At 43.1% G+C, this 19,130-nt stretch overlaps 1 protein-coding gene across 2 annotated transcripts in view; it reads right to left on the reverse strand.

Annotated features, from left to right (window-relative positions):
- LOC105932258 (rho GTPase-activating protein 29) overlaps positions 1-18,788 on the reverse strand; it is a 41,873-nt gene extending 23,085 nt beyond the window's left edge. The window contains exons 1-2 of one of the 2 annotated variants that reach the window (XM_021320888.2): positions 18,609-18,788; positions 14,609-15,004 (exon numbers count right to left, since the gene is read on the reverse strand). In XM_021320888.2, coding sequence (XP_021176563.2) covers positions 14,609-14,912 — 304 coding nt within the window. In that variant the 5' untranslated portion in view covers positions 14,913-15,004; positions 18,609-18,788. Of the gene's footprint in view, positions 1-14,608; positions 15,005-18,608 lie in introns of those variants that run through there. The other variant, XM_021320889.2, reaches the window with a different exon arrangement.
- Between the last annotated feature and the right edge of the window lie 342 nt (positions 18,789-19,130).

Raw genomic sequence — 19,130 nt, forward strand, 5'->3', positions numbered from 1 at the left:
CGCCATTTACGACGGAAGTACTGTATTGTGAGCAGGTAGAGCTGTGTCAGCTATGGTTGGTGAAACTCGTGCACTGAAAAAGGAGATTCATTTAAAAAGCATCGTGTGCTTGTTGTGCACCGTGCAGCTCGCAAGCAGCATTAAAAATCTAAGGGAACTCATTGTAAAAAAAGAAAAGTTTTAAACTGACATAGTAAACATGGTAATAATTATGTAGGTACATTTGCAGATAAAAGTCATGGAAGAAACCACAGCGGCACATAAAGTAGAAGATCTTGCAAGATTTCCCCAGCGCCAGTGAGGTTACGCAGGATGACAGTGGAGAAGAAGAATGCTTGAAATGTGTCTAGATTTGCCCTCTCTCCACTTTTTTTTCAACCGTATCACATTCTGTCAGCCCCTCTGCTATGAAAGGCATCTCTTTCTTGCAGAACCAGATGCAGCGGTGAGACAGAAAAAGGCCCAATCTGAAGGAGCGCTTGTGTAACCCCGCTAGCTCTCGGCGTGGTCGTTGTTTTTCATGCGACAATAAAGCTCTTAGAGCAAAAATAAAAGCAAAGACGAGCAACGCATTAAGGGACCCTGAGCAGACGGCAGCGGCGCGGCAAAAGTGGGAAAAAGGCTTGATTTGGTTTAATCAGCGGAGGCGCTTGGCAGCAGACATGAGGTGAGTTCATGTCTAACTCGCTGCTTGGGAATAAGGGGGGGAGCGGAGAAGTCATCTGCTCTTTGTCAGAGCCGCCCGAGCGAGCAGCAGGGGCGAGACGAGGCACAATTTATAGGAGTGCTAAAAGGATTTGGCGAGGGAGTTAAGAGGCGAGGTTCGGCGCGTGTTATCGTTTCTGCTCCTTCTCCTTACTTACACACCAACTCAGCATACAGATATAAAACATATATATTTTGGAGCCGAGACAAACAACTATCAAGCCGCAACTTCTTTTGTATAAAGGATCCATAGAAGGACGAGAATAAACGGAGAGGCAGAGAAGCCTCCTCCTTCCGCTCTAGGAACAAAGCAGGAGGGGGTTCGCTCCTTCCTTGTCCTCAGGTGAGAGTGAGTGACACCTCAGCACAGACTTTGAAGTTCGCTGCCCTATAGACACGGATAATTGATCTTCAATAAGTGCCCTTCCCCTTTCTTTCAACCCCCCCCTTCCAGCCGTGATCAGCACGGCTTCGGAGCTTAGCTCTCAGGGCTTTTGAAGATCCTCCAATCAAAGATATGTGTGGGTTAGCGATTAGCATATAAGAGCCGGTCCTAATCAAATGCACACCTGAGAGTTAGCACTTAGCATGAAACAAGAGGTGCATGACTGAAAGAGCTCCCGCGGGATCACGGAACGATTGGCCGTTTGGAGCCCTCGTTTCCACGGCGAGAACAAGAATTTCGTTAGGCTGATCTATCCGCTAACGACGCAAAGGAGGGCGACAAATCATGAGGAAACAACAGCAGTGGGGATGCTTTAGCAGCAGAGCCAAATTATCGAGTGCAGCTTTATTTCCTCCTTCCTTTGTTTACCGTCACCCTCTGTCAGTAATCATGAATGCAGCGGTATGCAGATTGGCTAAGCGCTGCGATGAAGTGACACAAACAAACAAACAGCAGCCGGCCCTCTCAGTAAAAGGTAAACGCACCAACGCTGACCTTCAAACAAAGACCAAGCATGCACTAATTAGAGTGCGGCCTCAGCCGTCTATTCTAGTAACAACACGCACCCCGGTGTCGGGCGACTAAAGGCTCAACTCCTACGCTGTTTTGCAACACAATAAAAAAGGTAAAATAAACACATTTTTATGACAGTTGTGAAAGAAACCATTAAAGCTATGGTTAGTAATCCTGTTCAGAAACACTTTTTTGTTATACCGGGTGAAATGATCCTTCCATCCTGACAGCAGTCAATGCATTATGTAGTCAGAAAAAGGAGGTTTAAAAAAAAAAATCTGGTCTATGTGACAGCTGCAGGCCTGTAAAAACTCAGACATTTTTGCCAGTCGGACTGAACAGCAGGGATTTGTCAGTCTTGGTCTTTCTGTCACCTCCCTCTGTCCCTCAAGTTCTGGTGGTATCGCCTTATCTATTGGTCGTCCTACATGCCAATCATTCTGACGCGCTCACGTAACGCCACTGTGCATGCTCGTTCATTGTTTGTTTCCGCTTGCTGGCTGCGCATGCGCACTTCTAGTGTTTATGTATCCGGTTAGCTTAGCGGTTAGCTTCGGTGTTAAGGCCCATTTATACCTCACGTAAAAGATGGATACGTGTGGAGTGTTTCATACGTTCTAACCGTCGATTTCGTCCGTATTTTGACACGAAAATTGGGAGCTTACGATTACGGACGAAATGGATCAATACGGAGCAATACTACCGGAAACGGTGGGGGCGCTATTGAGTTTGTAGTACAAAAATGTCAACAAAATCACGAAGACGGTTAGAATTCTAAGCTTTACACATGGGATTCGAGGAACGACTTGCGGAGCTTGTCCGCAACTACCCACACATATGATGTGTCGTGTCCGGGGCACAGGGACAAACAAAAAGTTTACTTACGGAGCAAATACAACAAAATCACGTTTTGGACCGTCGCCATGTTTGATCAGTGACAAATCTTTGCCGCCCAGCACTGCCACCTAGATGAAATGTTGGTTATTGCGCACCTCAACGGACGGAGGTATGGAGGAGTCAACGGATAGAACGTACGGACAGAAATGCGGACGTGTAGGCCAAACGTAGGGTATGAATGGACCTTTAGCCGTTCATTGTAGCTCCACTGCTCTCAACGTATACTTTAGCATGGCTGAGAGTCGCGAGAAGCAAACCACGTACGAATTTAAGAGAATAAGAGGAAGGCCTCAGTAGAAAGAAATAAGACCAGAGTGGATTTTGGTGATTTTTTTCACGCGATCCCACTGAAGGGCGGAAGAGCCGGTAACAGAGTCTAGCACAGTTACTCGAAAAGTGACTTGGGGAAACTTCTGGAAAAATTGCTGACGCTACCTATAATAGTAAAACTAAAAAAAATATAAAATAAATAATAAAAAAAGAGGATAAAGTTTCATTTAAAATGATCAGAATTTGTAAACATGAAGGCTCCAGTTGATGTCCTCCACACCAAGGCTGTGGTCAGTGGTTCTGCCACAGTATGTCATCCAGAGGGATTCAGTGGAAATTTTACTGGTTCAGTGTGGGAGGTGGTCCATTGTTTTAGCAGCGATAACAGAGCAGAGGCAGATTGTTTAAAGGAAGGCCCCCTGCCAGCGCTAGTGCAGCCCCGACTCTGCCTTCTGCTGCTGTTGTAGCAGAAAGCACATGACTTGCAGCCACGTTTCGTGATGGAGCTTAACCATTAATTTGCTACAGGAGCAAGGAGTCCTTTCTGTTTTTGTGTTTATCTGACTAAAGCAAGAAAGTATCAACAATAAATACTTGGTCCATAATTAAACTTTGTTGGGGAAAACTAGCACAGCACATCACTGTGAATACATTATCGCCACTTTGAAAAATGGTGGTGGTGGCAGTATCATGCTGTGGAGATTTTTATTTCTTCCGCAGAGAGCAGAAAACTGGTCAGAGATGACGGAAAGTTGATTGGAACTAAATACAAGACAAACCTCAGGGAAACAAACACCTTTTAGAGGCTGCTAAACATTGACATTTTACCCTCAAGCGTTATTGGCCCAGTCAATGTCCAGGAACCAACTGAGAATCTGTCTCAATAGGTCTCAATGCTTGAAAACGCAAACTCCTCATTTCATATGACTAAACTTTACAAAGAAGGAGAGGATAAAGTTCAGTCCAGAGATGTGCTAAACCGATGGAGTACATAAAACCAAAATTAGCTGCAGTTGTAACAGCAGCAGAATGTTAATTCTGCAAACTACCGACTAAGAGGAAGAAGTGAGTGTGGTTACAACATACATTTATTTTCACTTTTGTCCTTGTTTTACAGTCCATTCCAATAAGACGACACTCCACAGAGGAAGAAGATCATTTGCCTAGTGAAATAATATGCTAAAATCTGGCCAAAATAGGGTGAATGCAGTTGGCTCTTAGATTGCACGGTTAAAAAAACAAAAATTAAGTCAATATGTTAGCTATTCATACCCTTACCTAATGTAAGCAACTGAAAGAAACACAGCTCAACTAATTGACCATAAATGTTTTTTCACACTGAGAAAAAAAAAAAAGCTCTGGGAAAGTTATTTTTTTTATTTTTTATTAAACAGACTAAGATAGAATCAGTATTTATATCCGGTCTACCCCTTAAACACGTGATTTACTGGCAGGCTTTAGAACTAAGGAGTGTTTAACGACGTAGATCAGAATAGTCCACTTGTCAGGAGGTTTCAGGAAAGGAAAATGTTTCCACATCAACAGAAACCTCTCAAACCAGTCATCCAGAACGATCATCTCCGTTGCTACCAATTTGTATGCCCAGTATGTTGTCAAACTCTCACATGTCATGACATGTTATTGCAAAACCGCACATCTCACGTGTGACTTAAATTAAATACCTCAACCATCGCTCAGCCATGGGCCTCCTAAGTTATTATTGCCTCCTAAATTACCGTGCGTGGGAGTCCCATTGTGTCCGACGGAGCTCCCTTTGAGTCTGGTGCAGGGAAGGACCAATCTAATCCAGATCTCCAGGCGGGCTAACAGAGGTTACAGCCTCTGCCCCCCCCGCTGATAACAACAGGCAATCAACTGGCCAGCCTGGACACGCGATCTGCTCAACATGAAACAAGCCTTGGCAGCTCTACTGACACGGTGCTGCTTGGGAAACAGCCCCCGGGCTTTTACTGAAAAACCGAATTGACACTTTAAACACCAAATGATTTCTGTTGGGCTTTTTTTTTTTTCTTTTCTTTTCAGATGTGTTCCTGTGTACCAGATTCCAAAGCGGTGATGCACAGCTCTCTGTTATTACCACTCTATAACACAGATTATCCGCGAATCACCTCCCTCACAAGCAGCAGGAAGTAACACCGCTCGGGGGGGGGGGGGGGGGGGGTCTGCCTGCCCTGCAGCAGGTGCAATTGTTTAGTAATGATTCCATCTCCCAAACCTAAGTCTGCGCTCTGTCCAAACAAACGTCGCATCGCTCCGGGTGGTTCCCGATCGATCCCAAGCCTTGTTTGGACAGAGAGGCAGCTCGAGCATCACACCGCCTATAAACAGCAGTCTCCAAACACCTACCTGCTTGACCCAACGCTCTCTGTGAGGTCTGCGCTTCACAGTTTATCACAAGTTGCAACGATTTTTACACTGGCACAATAATAAATAAATAAATACATAAAAAAAAGTTTGATTTCCCCCATTGTGGGGGCAATAAAGGCATTTTTTTTTACCTTATCTCATCCACATTTTGAATTATAAGCAAACATATTTTTCATTCAAAATTCAATTTAGTCAGATTTGAACGTTCCCATCGATGAGGCTCGGTCATCAGATCGAAAGTACCTTCTCTTTTTTTTTAAATAACCTTTAAGCAGGTACTAGACATACTTTTCATTTGCTCCACATTAGGGTATTAAAATTGTCTTTATTAGTCTGATGCAACACTAAGAAATTAAATGTCCCGTTTTCATTGGATGTAAAGAGAAAAATCATCATGATTAAATGAAATAAAGGCATGAAAAGGTCAAAGTGTGTGTAATTAATCTGTATTATGTGTTTCACTTAGTGAATTGAGTAAATGAAAGAAATGAACTTTTCAATAATGTTCTAATTTACTGGATATGACAGTGTAAGGTTGACATATGATGCGTGGTTTTTAGACCGCCGAGCACTAGTAATCCCTGGCAAAAAATAAAACCTTCAAAGCCATCAGCGTTTTATCTTAGTCTACATGGAGGCTTGGTGGCTCCCAGTCATTAGCAATCACTACTTGTAGCCTTTAATTAACCTGAAAAGCTGGTGAAACCTCCGGCAACAAGCGACAGATCAGCCAGCATCTTCAACACTTTAGAAACTACTGGAAAACTTTCCAGATTTTTCCATGGAGGACCATCCGGATTGCTCCACTTGAAAAGAAACACGACTTCTGCTTTGTCCGATAAATAGTTTGCCGTAAGAAAAACACAAAGGCTGGAATGTTTGACGCTCACTTTAAAATCTTTTTTTTTAAGGCAAACCTTGATAAATACACTCTCTCTTGGATCAAGGAACGATATTATAAAGCAGGGTTCCTTTACATGGAAACAGCCACGGGTCCTTTTAGGCATTCGTCTTCCTTGTAGCTGCATCTAACATCTTTCACGAGCAGCTCAGCTCCGGCACCCAGTACCGCCCGGTCCATGACCAATGTCCTACACAAACACCCAGCGTCTATAACCTTAAATTAAAGACCGGGGGAACACACCCTCACCACAAGCTTGCACAAAAAACATCCTTCAACATCACAGGAAAGTTACTCCCCCCAACAAATCTCTCCCATCTATCTGATAAGCGCTGTTAGCCATTGAGCTAAAATGTGCTAGATTTGAGCTTTTCTTGTGATTGAAGCTCATACCTGCCAGTGCTCCATTCTGGAGGATCAGGCAGACGTTCTGTAAGAAGATATGACTGATAAGATACAACAGGAAATATTTAGTTTTAAAGCAGTGGGGGTTTTCTTGTCTTAAGCCTAAAAAAAGGTGCTACCGGCTTTGATAGCGATAGCATTTCTGAACCCAGCAAGAAAAAAATTACAACATGATAATCAAAATTTCAATTAATTACATGTTTTGTTGAACTAAAAAAAAAGAAAAAAAAAAGTGCATCAAAGTCTGAACTTGGGCGGCAAATGGAGGAGGTTCTTCTTTTGAAGTATTTAAAGAATAGGAGACAAAAAGCAATTTCAGTATTTAACCCGCCGATGACCAGAGCCAGTCATCTAAAAAATTGTCTGACTTCATTATGGCTCTATAAAGTCAACTGCTTAAAATGCTGCACTAATACATTGACTGAGTGGCAGAAAATAAAGGCTAACACTCCTGTGGAAGTACATAAAAAAGCTTAAGAGGGGCAAATCTTTTTAATTCTCATTTTGTTAGCAGTAACAAACTGACAGATAATTCGATTTTTAAGCAGGTAGGAGGGAAAAGCGAGTCTTCAAATAAAACTAATGTCCTAACAGGCTACTTTAACTCCCAATAAAATAAAATAAAAAGCATTTAAATATGTTCATCGTATGCTCTAATGTTGGACCCTAACCCAGTGGGAACAACACGGTTTCGCTGGAGTTGGGCTAAATCCCATCAGCGCGTCACCACGGCGCCCACAGCTGAACAATGACGCGTTTTTCAACTGCGAGTCAGCTCGATGCGTTCCTCGAGCCCGAGACATCTGACACCTCTTCTTACGCAGCGCTGAGCTCCAATCTTCCCTGAACGCCGCACACACGGTACTGTAAACTTCCAGCTTCATGACTCGCAGCCCTGCAGCGAAATGTTTGCTCTGCCCTCCACTGCAGCTTCGTCGGTGGTAGTGCAACAACCTTGGCGTCCAAAGACTAAAAGAGCTAAACCAATGTCTCTCTCAAGCAAATGTAAAAGTAGTATTATGCAAGGCGGGTTCTGGTGGCTGTTCTGTTGTGAAGAGGAGCTGTTGAGAGCTGAGAAGTCTGCGCGCTCAGCAGCAGCGCTTGGTCTATAGGCCGCCCATAATGTACGCCGCACATTCCTCAAAACACATTCCTACCGTTTTTTTGGGGCTCTATAGAGGGCGAACCACAACGCTTCTTGGAAATCTTGCACAAATTCTGGTAGGAACAGGAAAAAAAAAGTTACATTTTGGGACTACGTTTACTGCTACTATTTTTTTTTTTTTTGGAGGGCACCAGCATAGAATAAAAACAAAATAGCAAAACCGTCAGCAGGACAGGCTGCTTAATGGGCGAGTCTTTGCAGACTAGTTGGTTTTTCTCCAGAGCTTTCTGAGTCTTGCTTCCACTCCAGTCACATTTGAAGCCCTGCAGGTGTTTGTCTTGTTTCCCCTCCCCACCTACTTTAACAAAGTAAAAGCTACATGTTGAACGTCTGATTCTGAAACTATTTATTTCGTTGCGAATGTGGCTCGTACCTACAATTAGCCCGTTGAAGGCTACAGGCGAACGTTTGTTTATGGAGGTATGCAGAGCATGCGGGAGAGCAGGGGTGAGGAGAAAGGGACGGCGGTTCTGCTGGTTGTAGACAACTCTCTTTTTTTTTTTTTTTTCAGGCCGATGTAAGCCATTGACAGAGCCGTCTCATTGAAATGAATGCGAACTCCGGGGAAAACCTGTGAATGAAGAATTCTTGGCCTTTTACCTTTCCGGTCCCTTTCTTGAGGCGAGCCCTACAGCACCGCGCCGCTCTCGCTTCATGGCTTTTAAATTCTCGTTAAGCTAGACAACGTGGGACTTACAACCTCTTTAAATACTTTTAGGCTGAAATGAACTCCAATAAAAACGTTTAACGTCAGTCGTTTATAAGAATTGCATTCGTTAAACATGGTGAGGTGAAAAACTAGAAGCAAGATGAAGTTACGTTACTCTGCATTTTTCAATAGAAATCAAGAGATCAAGGTTAATTAGTCACAGCGTTATGGAAAGGCGAGAGGCAACGGTTCATTAATCAGAGTGTGTGATTCACAGCGCCTGGCAGAACTAATTATACCCCTTGAACTTCTTTACATGACGTTAAATTATAAACAACAAGCTTCAAATGGGATTTTATTTGAACCGCGCGACCGTTGTTGCAACATAATCGTGTGCGATATTTCTGGGCTGCAACCTTTGGTGGGATGTTCTATTTAAAGCGGCATTGGTGGACGGGCTCTAGCTTCCCTTGACGCTACAAACCCGACGTTTGCTTTCAGTGGTTGAGGTGCTGACGCTCACAGAGATTAGCGCATCGATCTCAGTCAAATCATCATCACAATTTTCAGTAATGGGTAACTATGTGTAAGGTTTATGCGTGCGGATCTTACTGGATAGCTACCCCACCGATTTTGAAATCAGAAAAGCTAATAAACGTAGGAATTTCTTTTTTCTTTCCAATTAATTGACCCATCTTTTTTATTTCTTATGTACATAGATGTAACCGCCAGTTTGTAGACAAACACCAACACCAACTCCATAGCACCTCTGAACAGCTTGTCACAATAAAACACATCCGTCCTTTCAGTGAGGGTATGTTGAGGGTCACGTGCAATGTAAAGTCTTTCCCCCACAGGTACAAAATGGCCCAAAATGTTCCATTTGTTCTCGTCCCATCAGATGTCCACTGTGTGCCCTGCAAGGCTTGAGAGAAACTTTAAACGGGACTCCCTCTGGCTTTCTCTCCGCAGCGGCCATCTTGCCAGTTTTTCTAAAGTGCGCGGCCAATAGTTGTACCGTCGGCCCATTTGTCCACCTGAGCTGAGGATCTCTAACCTGACTCCGCCAGATGGATTTGCTCCGCATATCCATCTGGAAACCTTCCATTGAAGTAATTTTGGGAAGGGGCGAAAATACTGGTTAGCTGATTGGCCTATGTTGGTGATAGACGGGCCAAATAAACCAATCAGATCAACAAAGCATATGACGTACTAACAGCGACGACGAAAACACAACCACCAAGCTCTTGCCGAAACTAGTCGGGAGAAGAGCAAAAACATCTTTTCCTCTGAGAAAAGCCTCCAGAGCAGTGTTTTGCTCTTCTTTCAGTGAAGAAATACTCTGTAATTCCGATAAAACTTGCTCGATAGCCACGCTAACGCTAGTTTCATCGGCCGAAGCCGCCATGTTCTTTAGACTGAACTGTCGCGCTTCTCGTTGCGTCACACCTCAACCCGCCTCAAAGCCAACGCTGATTGGACGTTCGTTTGGTGAACTGCTCCAAATTTTCTTTAACGGAAAGTAGCCAGACTGATCTGCGAGTAAAACCTTGAAAGCTCGCGAGATCAGGATGGTCTCACGAGGCTAGAGGATCTCTGCAGCTAATCTGGAGTTACGGTGGCACTCTTGGCTGTTCCTCCCGTAGATGATCTCCGTGTCCGGCTCGCCAGCTTAGGCGGATGGACGTATCTCTGTAGGTCTGCAGCTGTCCTACTCTCCATTTTCAGATGTGGAACTGAACAAACCGAGACATTCACACGTTGAGATAACTCTGATTGCGCTAAACCTAGGCTGACCTCTCCGCAACTTCGTTCCTAATCTGTCTGCCGTGTTCCTTTGTCTTCATGATGCTGCTTGTCCACCGATGTCCTGTAAAGGGCCCCTAAAGCCTTCACAGAACAACATACTGAGAATAAAACAACAACATTGGCAGGTTTTTTCTGCTAATTACGTGAATTGTGGAGGGACTTGATTGCACTGGATTCTATTGAGGAGTATCAGAGTAAAGACGAGTTAGATACAAATGCCCAAGTATCCTTTTCACTAGAGTTACAAATATGAATGTTGGTTTATCATATAAAATACCAGTAATGTGGCTCTAATTTAGCAAAATGTAAGGCATATTTTGCGACAACAGCAGCACAAATGTAGCATTTGAGATATTCACACATTGAATTTCTCAGTCAAAACTAATTAGGCATCAGTTTTTTTTTTCTCTTGGGTTTCATTCTTTCAGAGCCTTTGGGCAACAGGTCACAGGGTGACCTGAGGGGACGGTTACATAAGCGAGGCGAAGCCAGCATCACAATCAGATCTCAAAGTTGAGAAAACAACTTGAGGAAAACCTCAAGTGCAAAGCTGCGGTTGTCAGTGGCGTGCGTCCAGTTAAGACGAGCTTATAGTTAACCATGAACGTCCCTGTAGTTTTCCACCAGCCGAAGCCTGACTCCTCTCCCTGTTGCCTCTTGGCTGTTCCTCCCGTAGATGACAAAACAAGCATCTTCCAAGCAAAACTTTCCCGTTTTTCTTTTCAGAAACGGAGAGAAAAGTGAGGAACGGGGTCGAAAAACCTGGAATAAAAATCCCGCAGCGTCTGAAAACAGCGGTGGTTTCGCACAGTGCTCCAGTGACAAACCATTCGAAGCAAGAAAATAATAAGCGAGCAGCTGTGACGTCATCTGTTTACCTAACCTCACCACGTTCCTCTCTACCTTGTTTCTGCAACCGTCTTTAACCGCAGCGGGAGGGGGGGTGGTGCTGGTGCTGTAAGGTGGTTTGATACCTGAAGCAAACATCATACGAGACGTGCGGCTAATCACAACACAAGCTCTGGCAGAGTCAGATTGAGGGCTGCATGCAACTCAGCTCTGCTGCAAAGAACCTCCCTGTGAATTGTTTGGTTGGTGTTTATAAGGCCCAAAACTCTGAGTTTTTTTATCATTTACTTCTAGGAAAGAACGTTTAAAGGTCTGTGCATAGTTTATATTCAATCAAATGAATTAAAATAATTTAGGAGCTAAAAGTTAAAGCTACATAACAGGTAATAAATAACTGATATTAGCCGAGTCCTTTCACAGCGTCTGCCCTTCGTCTCATTTTTATTTATTTTTTTACACCTCAGCTGTAGACGTGGCGATTTAAAACAGACCCTCCACTGCTGCTCTGTCCAGACTCTGAAACCTTCCGGACGCCCAGACAAAAGCCACATGTCCTCCAGGTGCTACGGAATGAAAACACGCGGACGCAACGAGTGAAGATGGACGACATCCTGGGAGATATGGGGATTGGCAGACCCCCAGCGTGGTGCCGGTAATAGGCCAGCTTATTGAGGAGCGGCCAAAGCCTCGATAACAGAAAACGTCACGGTTCTCCACAGCTTTGTGATAACACAAGACAACCTCCCTGTTTGGGCGGGAAAGGACATTCTAAAACGCTTAACGTGAAAAAGCTTAATGTGAAAAAGCTTAACATGGCTTAAGGTAGGAAAACAACGAGCAATCATCACCAAATTTCGCATGGCCATATCTTGTAATGAAGACTTAAGCCTGTCAAAAAAATAAATAAACCGAAATCCAACGATTATAGAAGATATCTCACATTAACGTTTTCTTCTTCATTGGCGCCTATGGCGAGAAAAAGGCTTAACGTGGTTTAATGTACCTAATCAACGATCAATGATCACCAAATTTCTCTTTCATATTTCTCCTAATAAGCACATAAAACTGTCAAAATGTCAAACCTAAAGTCCAATTATTATGGACGTTATCTAACATTAAGCGTTTCTGCTTTCATATAGCCAGCCTCTATGCCTATGAAATACTTAATATCATATAACGTCCATAATAATTGGACTTTGGGTTCGATTTTTTGATAGTTTTAAGTGGTTATGATAAGCAATATATAAGAGAAATTTGGTGATCACTGAGCATTGTTTAAGTACATTAAACCACGTTAAGCCTTTTTCTCGCAATAGGCGCCAATGAAAAAGAAAACGTTAATGTGAGATATCTTCTATAATCGTTGGATTTCGGTTTTTTTTTTTTTTGACAGGCTTCAGTCTTCGTGACAAGATATGGCCATGCGAAATTTGGTGATGATTCCTCGTTGTTTTCCTACCTTAAGCCACGTTAAGCTTTTTCACGTTAAGCGTTTTAGAATGTCCTCATTAGCAGGAAGCAGCGGCCAGACTAGCTACGTGATGCGTGTGACTTCGGGAAATTCAAGAGAGCTAGGAGCGTGTAGCTCTTCGGCTGAACGCTTCATCTGCACACTTATCCGTCTCTAAATCAGATTTTGCGTCAGATAATTGGCTTCCTGGTGGCAGGATTAATAGTGCTTTACCGATATCTTTTAATTACTGATAAAAAATAAAATAAAAATAAAAACGGATTTCCTGCAATGAACTTCGCCCGTTTTTTTGTTTTGATACACTCCAGCGGAAATAGCAGAAAATTATTACTCACAATGGTTAACCAATAATTTCCTTTCATAAAAAAATAAAAAGGCCTAAAACTTTAAACACATGTTAAGGAAAAGCCCCAATCTGAAGACAGCTTGGGGTCATGTGGCGTGATTTCACCCACCTGCGGAACAGAGGGGGGGGGTTCTTGTTAACTGATAGGCAAATACCCCAAATGTTTTCGTGACGGCTCAGAGTAACACTCGACACGACGGAAGCCAAGGCTCTCCCGCCGAGGCCTCCCTCCTCCAGCGAGAGGAATGACTAAACAACTCCCTCCCGCTGCCAGACGTACAGTAGAGCCCTGCACGCGTGTTTCACAGGCTACGCTCCTTGCAGATTAGTGGCGGAAATTGTAATTAGAGGAACATAAAAAAAAGTTAATCTGCAAATGTTGCTTTGGAGCCAATAAACCTTCTCTTTTTTTTTTTTTTTTCTCCAACCGTTTTAAATTGCGACATATAGACGTGCAGACTGACTCATAGTGAAAGAAAGCAGTTGCTTCCTCTGTGCAGAGAGGACTAACAGCCTCCCACTGGCAGTGTTTATACGACTGTGTGCCATAATGTTCGTGTGTGTGTGTGTGTGTGTGTGTGGGAGGAATGTTTGTATGAGTCTGCAAACAAAAAAGTCAATCGACGAGCAGAGAAACAAAGAGAAAGTGCCTTACCTGTCTCCGATCTACTGTCTAGCTCTTTTTTTTCGTTGTGCGTGCATTAATGCGTGGGTGAGTGGAGCAGAGGACGGCGTGGAGAGCCGCTCGGTGAGTTAGTGGTGAAACAGTGTTCAGTTTTGTCTGAGGGCCACACAGAGCCATGGACGTGGCTTTTTTTTTTTTTTTTTTTATCTGGAGGCACCAAAGCAAAGCAGAGGAGCCGACCGGTTCGCTGTGCTGCCCGTGATTTGGACAAACCCGGCTCTCTGCGTGGAGAGCGGCGGCTCCGTGGGAAAACGCCGGGATTCAGGTTTCCTCCGGGGGGCCAGCCGGCCAAAACAAAGCCGACATGGTCACCTGTCAATACTTGCACTTACAGCTGAAACCGGATATCATAACATTATAAGTTATAACGTCTCGCTGTCTGACGTCACAGCGGAACAAAGCTTTCTCGTTTTCTTTAGGCCGGCTAGGATTACCAAAGCACAATCTATATGTCAAATGCCACCACCATGAGGGAGGATTTGTGATTTCTTGCGCTGCTGAACGATTATCGAAAGCCCACACTGCAAAAACTGAACTAGAAACAAGTCAAATCTTCTCCAAATGAGGGTATCTGTCCTTGATTTGAGCAGGTAAATAAGATGATCTGCCAATGGAACAAGATTTTTGCACTTAAAATAAGAACAACTCATCTCCGTCGTCTTATTTCAAGTGCAGGATGTCTAATTATCTTATTTTAGGGGTCAAAATACTCATTCCATTGGCAGATAATCTTATTTACCTGCTCAAATCCAGGGTATATACACTAACTTTAATAATATTTTACTTATTTTTAGATCCGTTTTTGCAGTGCAGATGACGATCACTGCCTCCAGGCTTCAGATAAGTTGATTTAAAATGTTTAAATCAGGGAAGCACCAACATGAGCATTTGAGCCGCTTTTCATACGAATATGTCTGTTATTTCCCTACCCTTAGGACACGGTGCTTTTCTGTTCTAAGCGTTTAGATCGTGTCACACCAGGCTTTCCTACCATGAGAATCTCACACTGTTACATGATCACCCAAGAAATCCCATCCAGAACCAAAGCAGGCAGCTAAAAAAAAACAAAAAAAAACAAGCCCACCATGTTCCAAGTCCATCAAAGCTCACCTTTCTGTTTGAAAGCCTCCTTTAGGCTCAAAAGCACATCGGCAAACCACCTCACGTCATTCACCAGCTGCAAAACGTAGTCAGCGTCCACACCCGGGGCCCCCATGAGGCGGGCAGAGAGCCCCATGTTGCTCAGCGGGTTGGGGGGCCTGGTGCTGCGGCCCATCGTCAAAGTCTTGGTAAATCTGGGCGACAGGGGTTCTTTGGGCTGGGAGGCACGCCGTGGAGGCTCCAGGACATGCTTGGTCCCGGGGAATGCGCCGATACTGCTGGTGCTGCTGCTGCTGCTGCTCTTCCGTAGCATCCCAGCACCCAGGGAAGCCAGCAACCCCTCACAGGTGGGACGGTCGGCCGGCTAGCCCCTGAACTCGGCACGCTGCCCTCGTCCCTGGGCGGCTGAAAGACAGAGCGCAGTGGTGAAAAAGGGAGCCGACACAACTGAGAGCGCGTTCGCGTTTATTCGAGGCCGGCCTGGGTCAGAAGTAAGTTGGTAGGCGTCGGCTTGGGGGCCCAGAACAGCCGGGAGCCAGTAAAGATGTCCACAACTTCCCATTTGTGGTCAAGTGCGTCAAGAATCATTAGACATATACATTCGTTTGGACATTTTTTTGGAACTTGCCACTTCAAGAATTGCCTGATATTGCATTTGAAATTCTACAAATCCATTAAAAAAGTCCTTTATTTGACAGCTTTCATAATTCGGTGCAAACAAGCGAATCATTTTTACAGCGTGTGTCAGATTTAAACGCTTGCAGACGCTGCAAAAACAAAACTAAAAATAAGTAAGATTTTCTTGAAATGAGTGTATTTGTCCTTGATTTGAGCAGGTAAAGAAGATTATCTGCCAATGGAAAGAGTAATGTTACCCCTAAAATAAGATAATTAGATATAATGCACTTGAAATAAGTTGATGGAGAAGAGTTTTTCCTATTTTAAGTGCAAAAATCTTATTTCAATGGCAGATTATCTTATTTACATGCTCAAATAAAGTTCAAATTCAATAATTTCAAGAAAATTTTAACTTATTTTTAGTTGAGTTTAGTCTGTATTTGCAGTGAATAAATCTCAACAGGTGACTGAGAGTAGGACAGAATTGTAAAATAAATGGGGGGGGGGGGCGCTTTTCATTGTTTCTGCTACAATTCCAGCTCTGCTTGTGCAGCTATGCCTCTACTAGCTTTGCACAAGTAGACAACTGGAGATGTTTTGCTATTTCTTTGCAGCAGGTCGGGTCTGATTTGCTGTGAACTACCAAACTGTAGCTGGAGCTGCAGGTTTAATGTCACAGTACCGCCGGAAGCAGATACCCCGCTCTCAGGCTCAAATCCTCTAACAGCTTCAGCCCTGTTCAGTGTTTAGCTTCATCCATCGTCGCAGCATATCCAACCACGTTGGACGTCCCTGCCGAAGAAAATCTAGCCCGCAGCATGACGCTGCCCCCCACCGTGTCTGCCGTGCAGGGCCGGCGTTCTGGGAAAGGCCGCTGATGACATCGTCTCGAAAAAAAACAACAACATTTAGGCACAACGTATAACACGCATATGCAGCGCCGGGCAGGAAGTTGTGGGGACATCACGGTTTCCGTTCTCTCCAAGCGAGATGTGTGCTTTTCTGTGCAAAGCAGAGCTCTCCTTCAAAGGCGGCGCTGGTGCAATAACCTGCACGCCGCTCTCTGAGCAGGGCCACTTCCTTGATTTTAAGCGCGGCGGAAACACCACCATGAGGTGCATAATTTAGGCTGTCCTCCGACGAGTCATCCTGACACGAATTGTTCTTCTCACATACTCACACAGCGAGTGATGAGGATGTGATCACGGAGCCCCCGCATCAAGGATCGATAGTCAGAGGCCACACACCTCCAGGGCAGGTTAAATAAAAAATAAATAATAAATAATATATGGATTCACGTGTCACTAAGGACGGCCAATCACTGTACCGTTTAGCGTTATCGTGATTTGAATTTTTTTTTTTTAATCGTCATAAGATCTACATGATGTTTACAAAACCCAAAAGCTAAAAGTATTGCGGGGACTTCCATTAGGAGCAGTAGTAATAATCAACATATTTTAAAAATGTTATATAAATGCAGTTATTTGTTTGTTATTTGCAACTGGGATAAAATTGCTGGTTCTGGGTGTTTTTGTTTGTGTTTGTTATGTTTTTAGAGGAGCATTGTTGTGTTCCTTATTCTGTGTTGACTGCAGTCACAGCCATACAATCCATTGGCAAAAAGACTGTAGTGGATTTTTATTTTAAAACATTTACCGTCACTGTTATCGTTATTGCAATAAATACCACAGAATAAAGTATTTTACGCCCATATAAGCCACTCAACCTCATCCACTGTCAATGTGTTTTTCCCTTCTGTGTCAGCAAGTTAGTGTGTCCCGTTGACGATATTTATTTTTTTGTTTAGACAAGCCCTAAAAATGGTTACTGAAAGAATATCCTGTCATTTCTGTTTTCTAACAAATTGAGAACCCCAGTGAACAAGGGCCAAGATACTGGACTACCTTCATTCAGCTCTAAAAACACCTAGAAATGAATCACTATACTAGGGCTGTGCATAAAAATCGATATAAAGATTAATATCGATATTTTTAAAAACGATTTAATATCGATATTCTGGCTTTCAATATCAATATACCTCCCAACCTCTAGGGGGCGTTATTACAGCGCAACCATTACAGTTCACAGCGAAGGAGAGCAAGTGAGACGAATTTGTGGAATGGCCGACAGGATTTTAGAAGCTCCTTTGTCCCTAAAATCAGATGTTTGGGCACATTTTTGGTTTCTGTGACACGTTAAATGCATTGAAGCAAATGCACTTTATTTTCCTGTTAATATGTCTGTGATCAATAAATAGAACATACACATAATATTTGGCTGATTTTGGTGATTGAATCACTGAGCATTAATTCAAAGTAATAAATATCGATATTGGAATCAAATCAAGCTGAGCTATGTATCGAGAATCGTATCGTATCGTGAGCTGTGTATCGAGAATCGTATCGAATCGGCTCATCCTAGATGATACCCAGCCCTACACTATACTGTGATAAAGTTTTCTTTTAAATCACAGTTTGTGATTTGTGAGAACTTTAATTCTGCTTGGGCAATACGAATCATAAAAATCTTATTAACGGAACAGAATGCAATACCAGAATAAAAGCTGTGCAAATTAATAACAGAACTTTTTGAAGCGAGGCAGATCAAAGAAGAAATCCAAGTATTGTTAAATACCTGTTTAACGTGATATTTTATTGTATAACGTTAGCAGACTCGAAAGAGTGAAGAGATTAAAGATTTACGGTTCTCAGACCGGAAGGCGAACACCGTGGAAAGCAGATATCTGGACTAATGGAGAGATTTATTGTGCTAACATTAAAGCGCCGCAAAGGGGGCACCCGAATTCAATTCCACCTCAGGCCCCATAAAACCTCGGACCGGCCCTGTGTGTGTTTTTATATAAATGGATTTTTTTTAATAATTTTTTTTACACTTCAAACTATTTAATTCAGAGCACAACTTCAGCTTTAAATACTTTACACAAATGCGTAGAAAAACAGTTAATATAACACTTAGGTCTATGCAAATTCTACTTTATTAATAAGCTATGCAACTTTTTTTTTTGCTCTTTATGTTTTTGTTTGGTTCCTTCGGTGTTACAACAGTTCCTACGTAGTTTTATTTAGTAAATCAAACCGTTTGAAGATGTATTGTAATAAGCTGCCAAAACTAACGTTACATTTACGTATATTCTGTTCTTCTTTTCCTTTTTTCTTTTTTTTTTTTTTTTTACAAAAACAGTGTATTACCGATTGAAATGACCAGAAAGCAGGTAAATTAATCTACTTAGCAACCACACCTTATCTCCACGGAATAATATTTCGGGTTTTCTCTTTTAAAGTGATGCTTGCCTGTCCCAGGGAAAACAGCCCGAACGGCTCAGAAACTGCTTTGCTGGCACAGTCAAAACTGCTTTTTTTTAAAAACTCACCTGCTTGGCAGTTTCGAACCATTAGTAACCAGACGAAAAGCACCGAAGTAATGCCTCGAATCTTCTTAGTAGTACTGAAAGTGGCGGAACATTCCGTAAGGCAGAAATAAATCCTCATAAAGGCAGAACGTTGCTCGTGAAAAACTAACTGTACGCCGACAACTAGCAGACTCTCGGCAACTCTCAAGTCAATCGTAGTTTACCAGGCTGGTTGTCACGTGACGGGCGAGACGCGTTCTCATTGGTTGGGTCCTCTCAGTGGACGCCTCTGTTGGTGCCTTCAAGTGCCTACGGACGTTTTTAAATTTACGGTCGAATAGAACACGACTTATTTCCAGACTGCCTTGAATTAAAACAATATATTTTTAAGGACAACCTGAAAGGAGTCATAGTTTAGAGGATACTAAGATTTTCTATTTATGAGTCCCATTTATAGGCTCATGTGAAGTACAACAAAGTCTGACACTGAATTGTACGAATGAGCTGTGAATGTGACATACGGTGGGCTTGTAACGTTGTAAC

This window comes from Fundulus heteroclitus, chromosome 6, assembly GCF_011125445.2.
Source record: "Fundulus heteroclitus isolate FHET01 chromosome 6, MU-UCD_Fhet_4.1, whole genome shotgun sequence".
NCBI lineage: Eukaryota > Metazoa > Chordata > Actinopteri > Cyprinodontiformes > Fundulidae > Fundulus > Fundulus heteroclitus.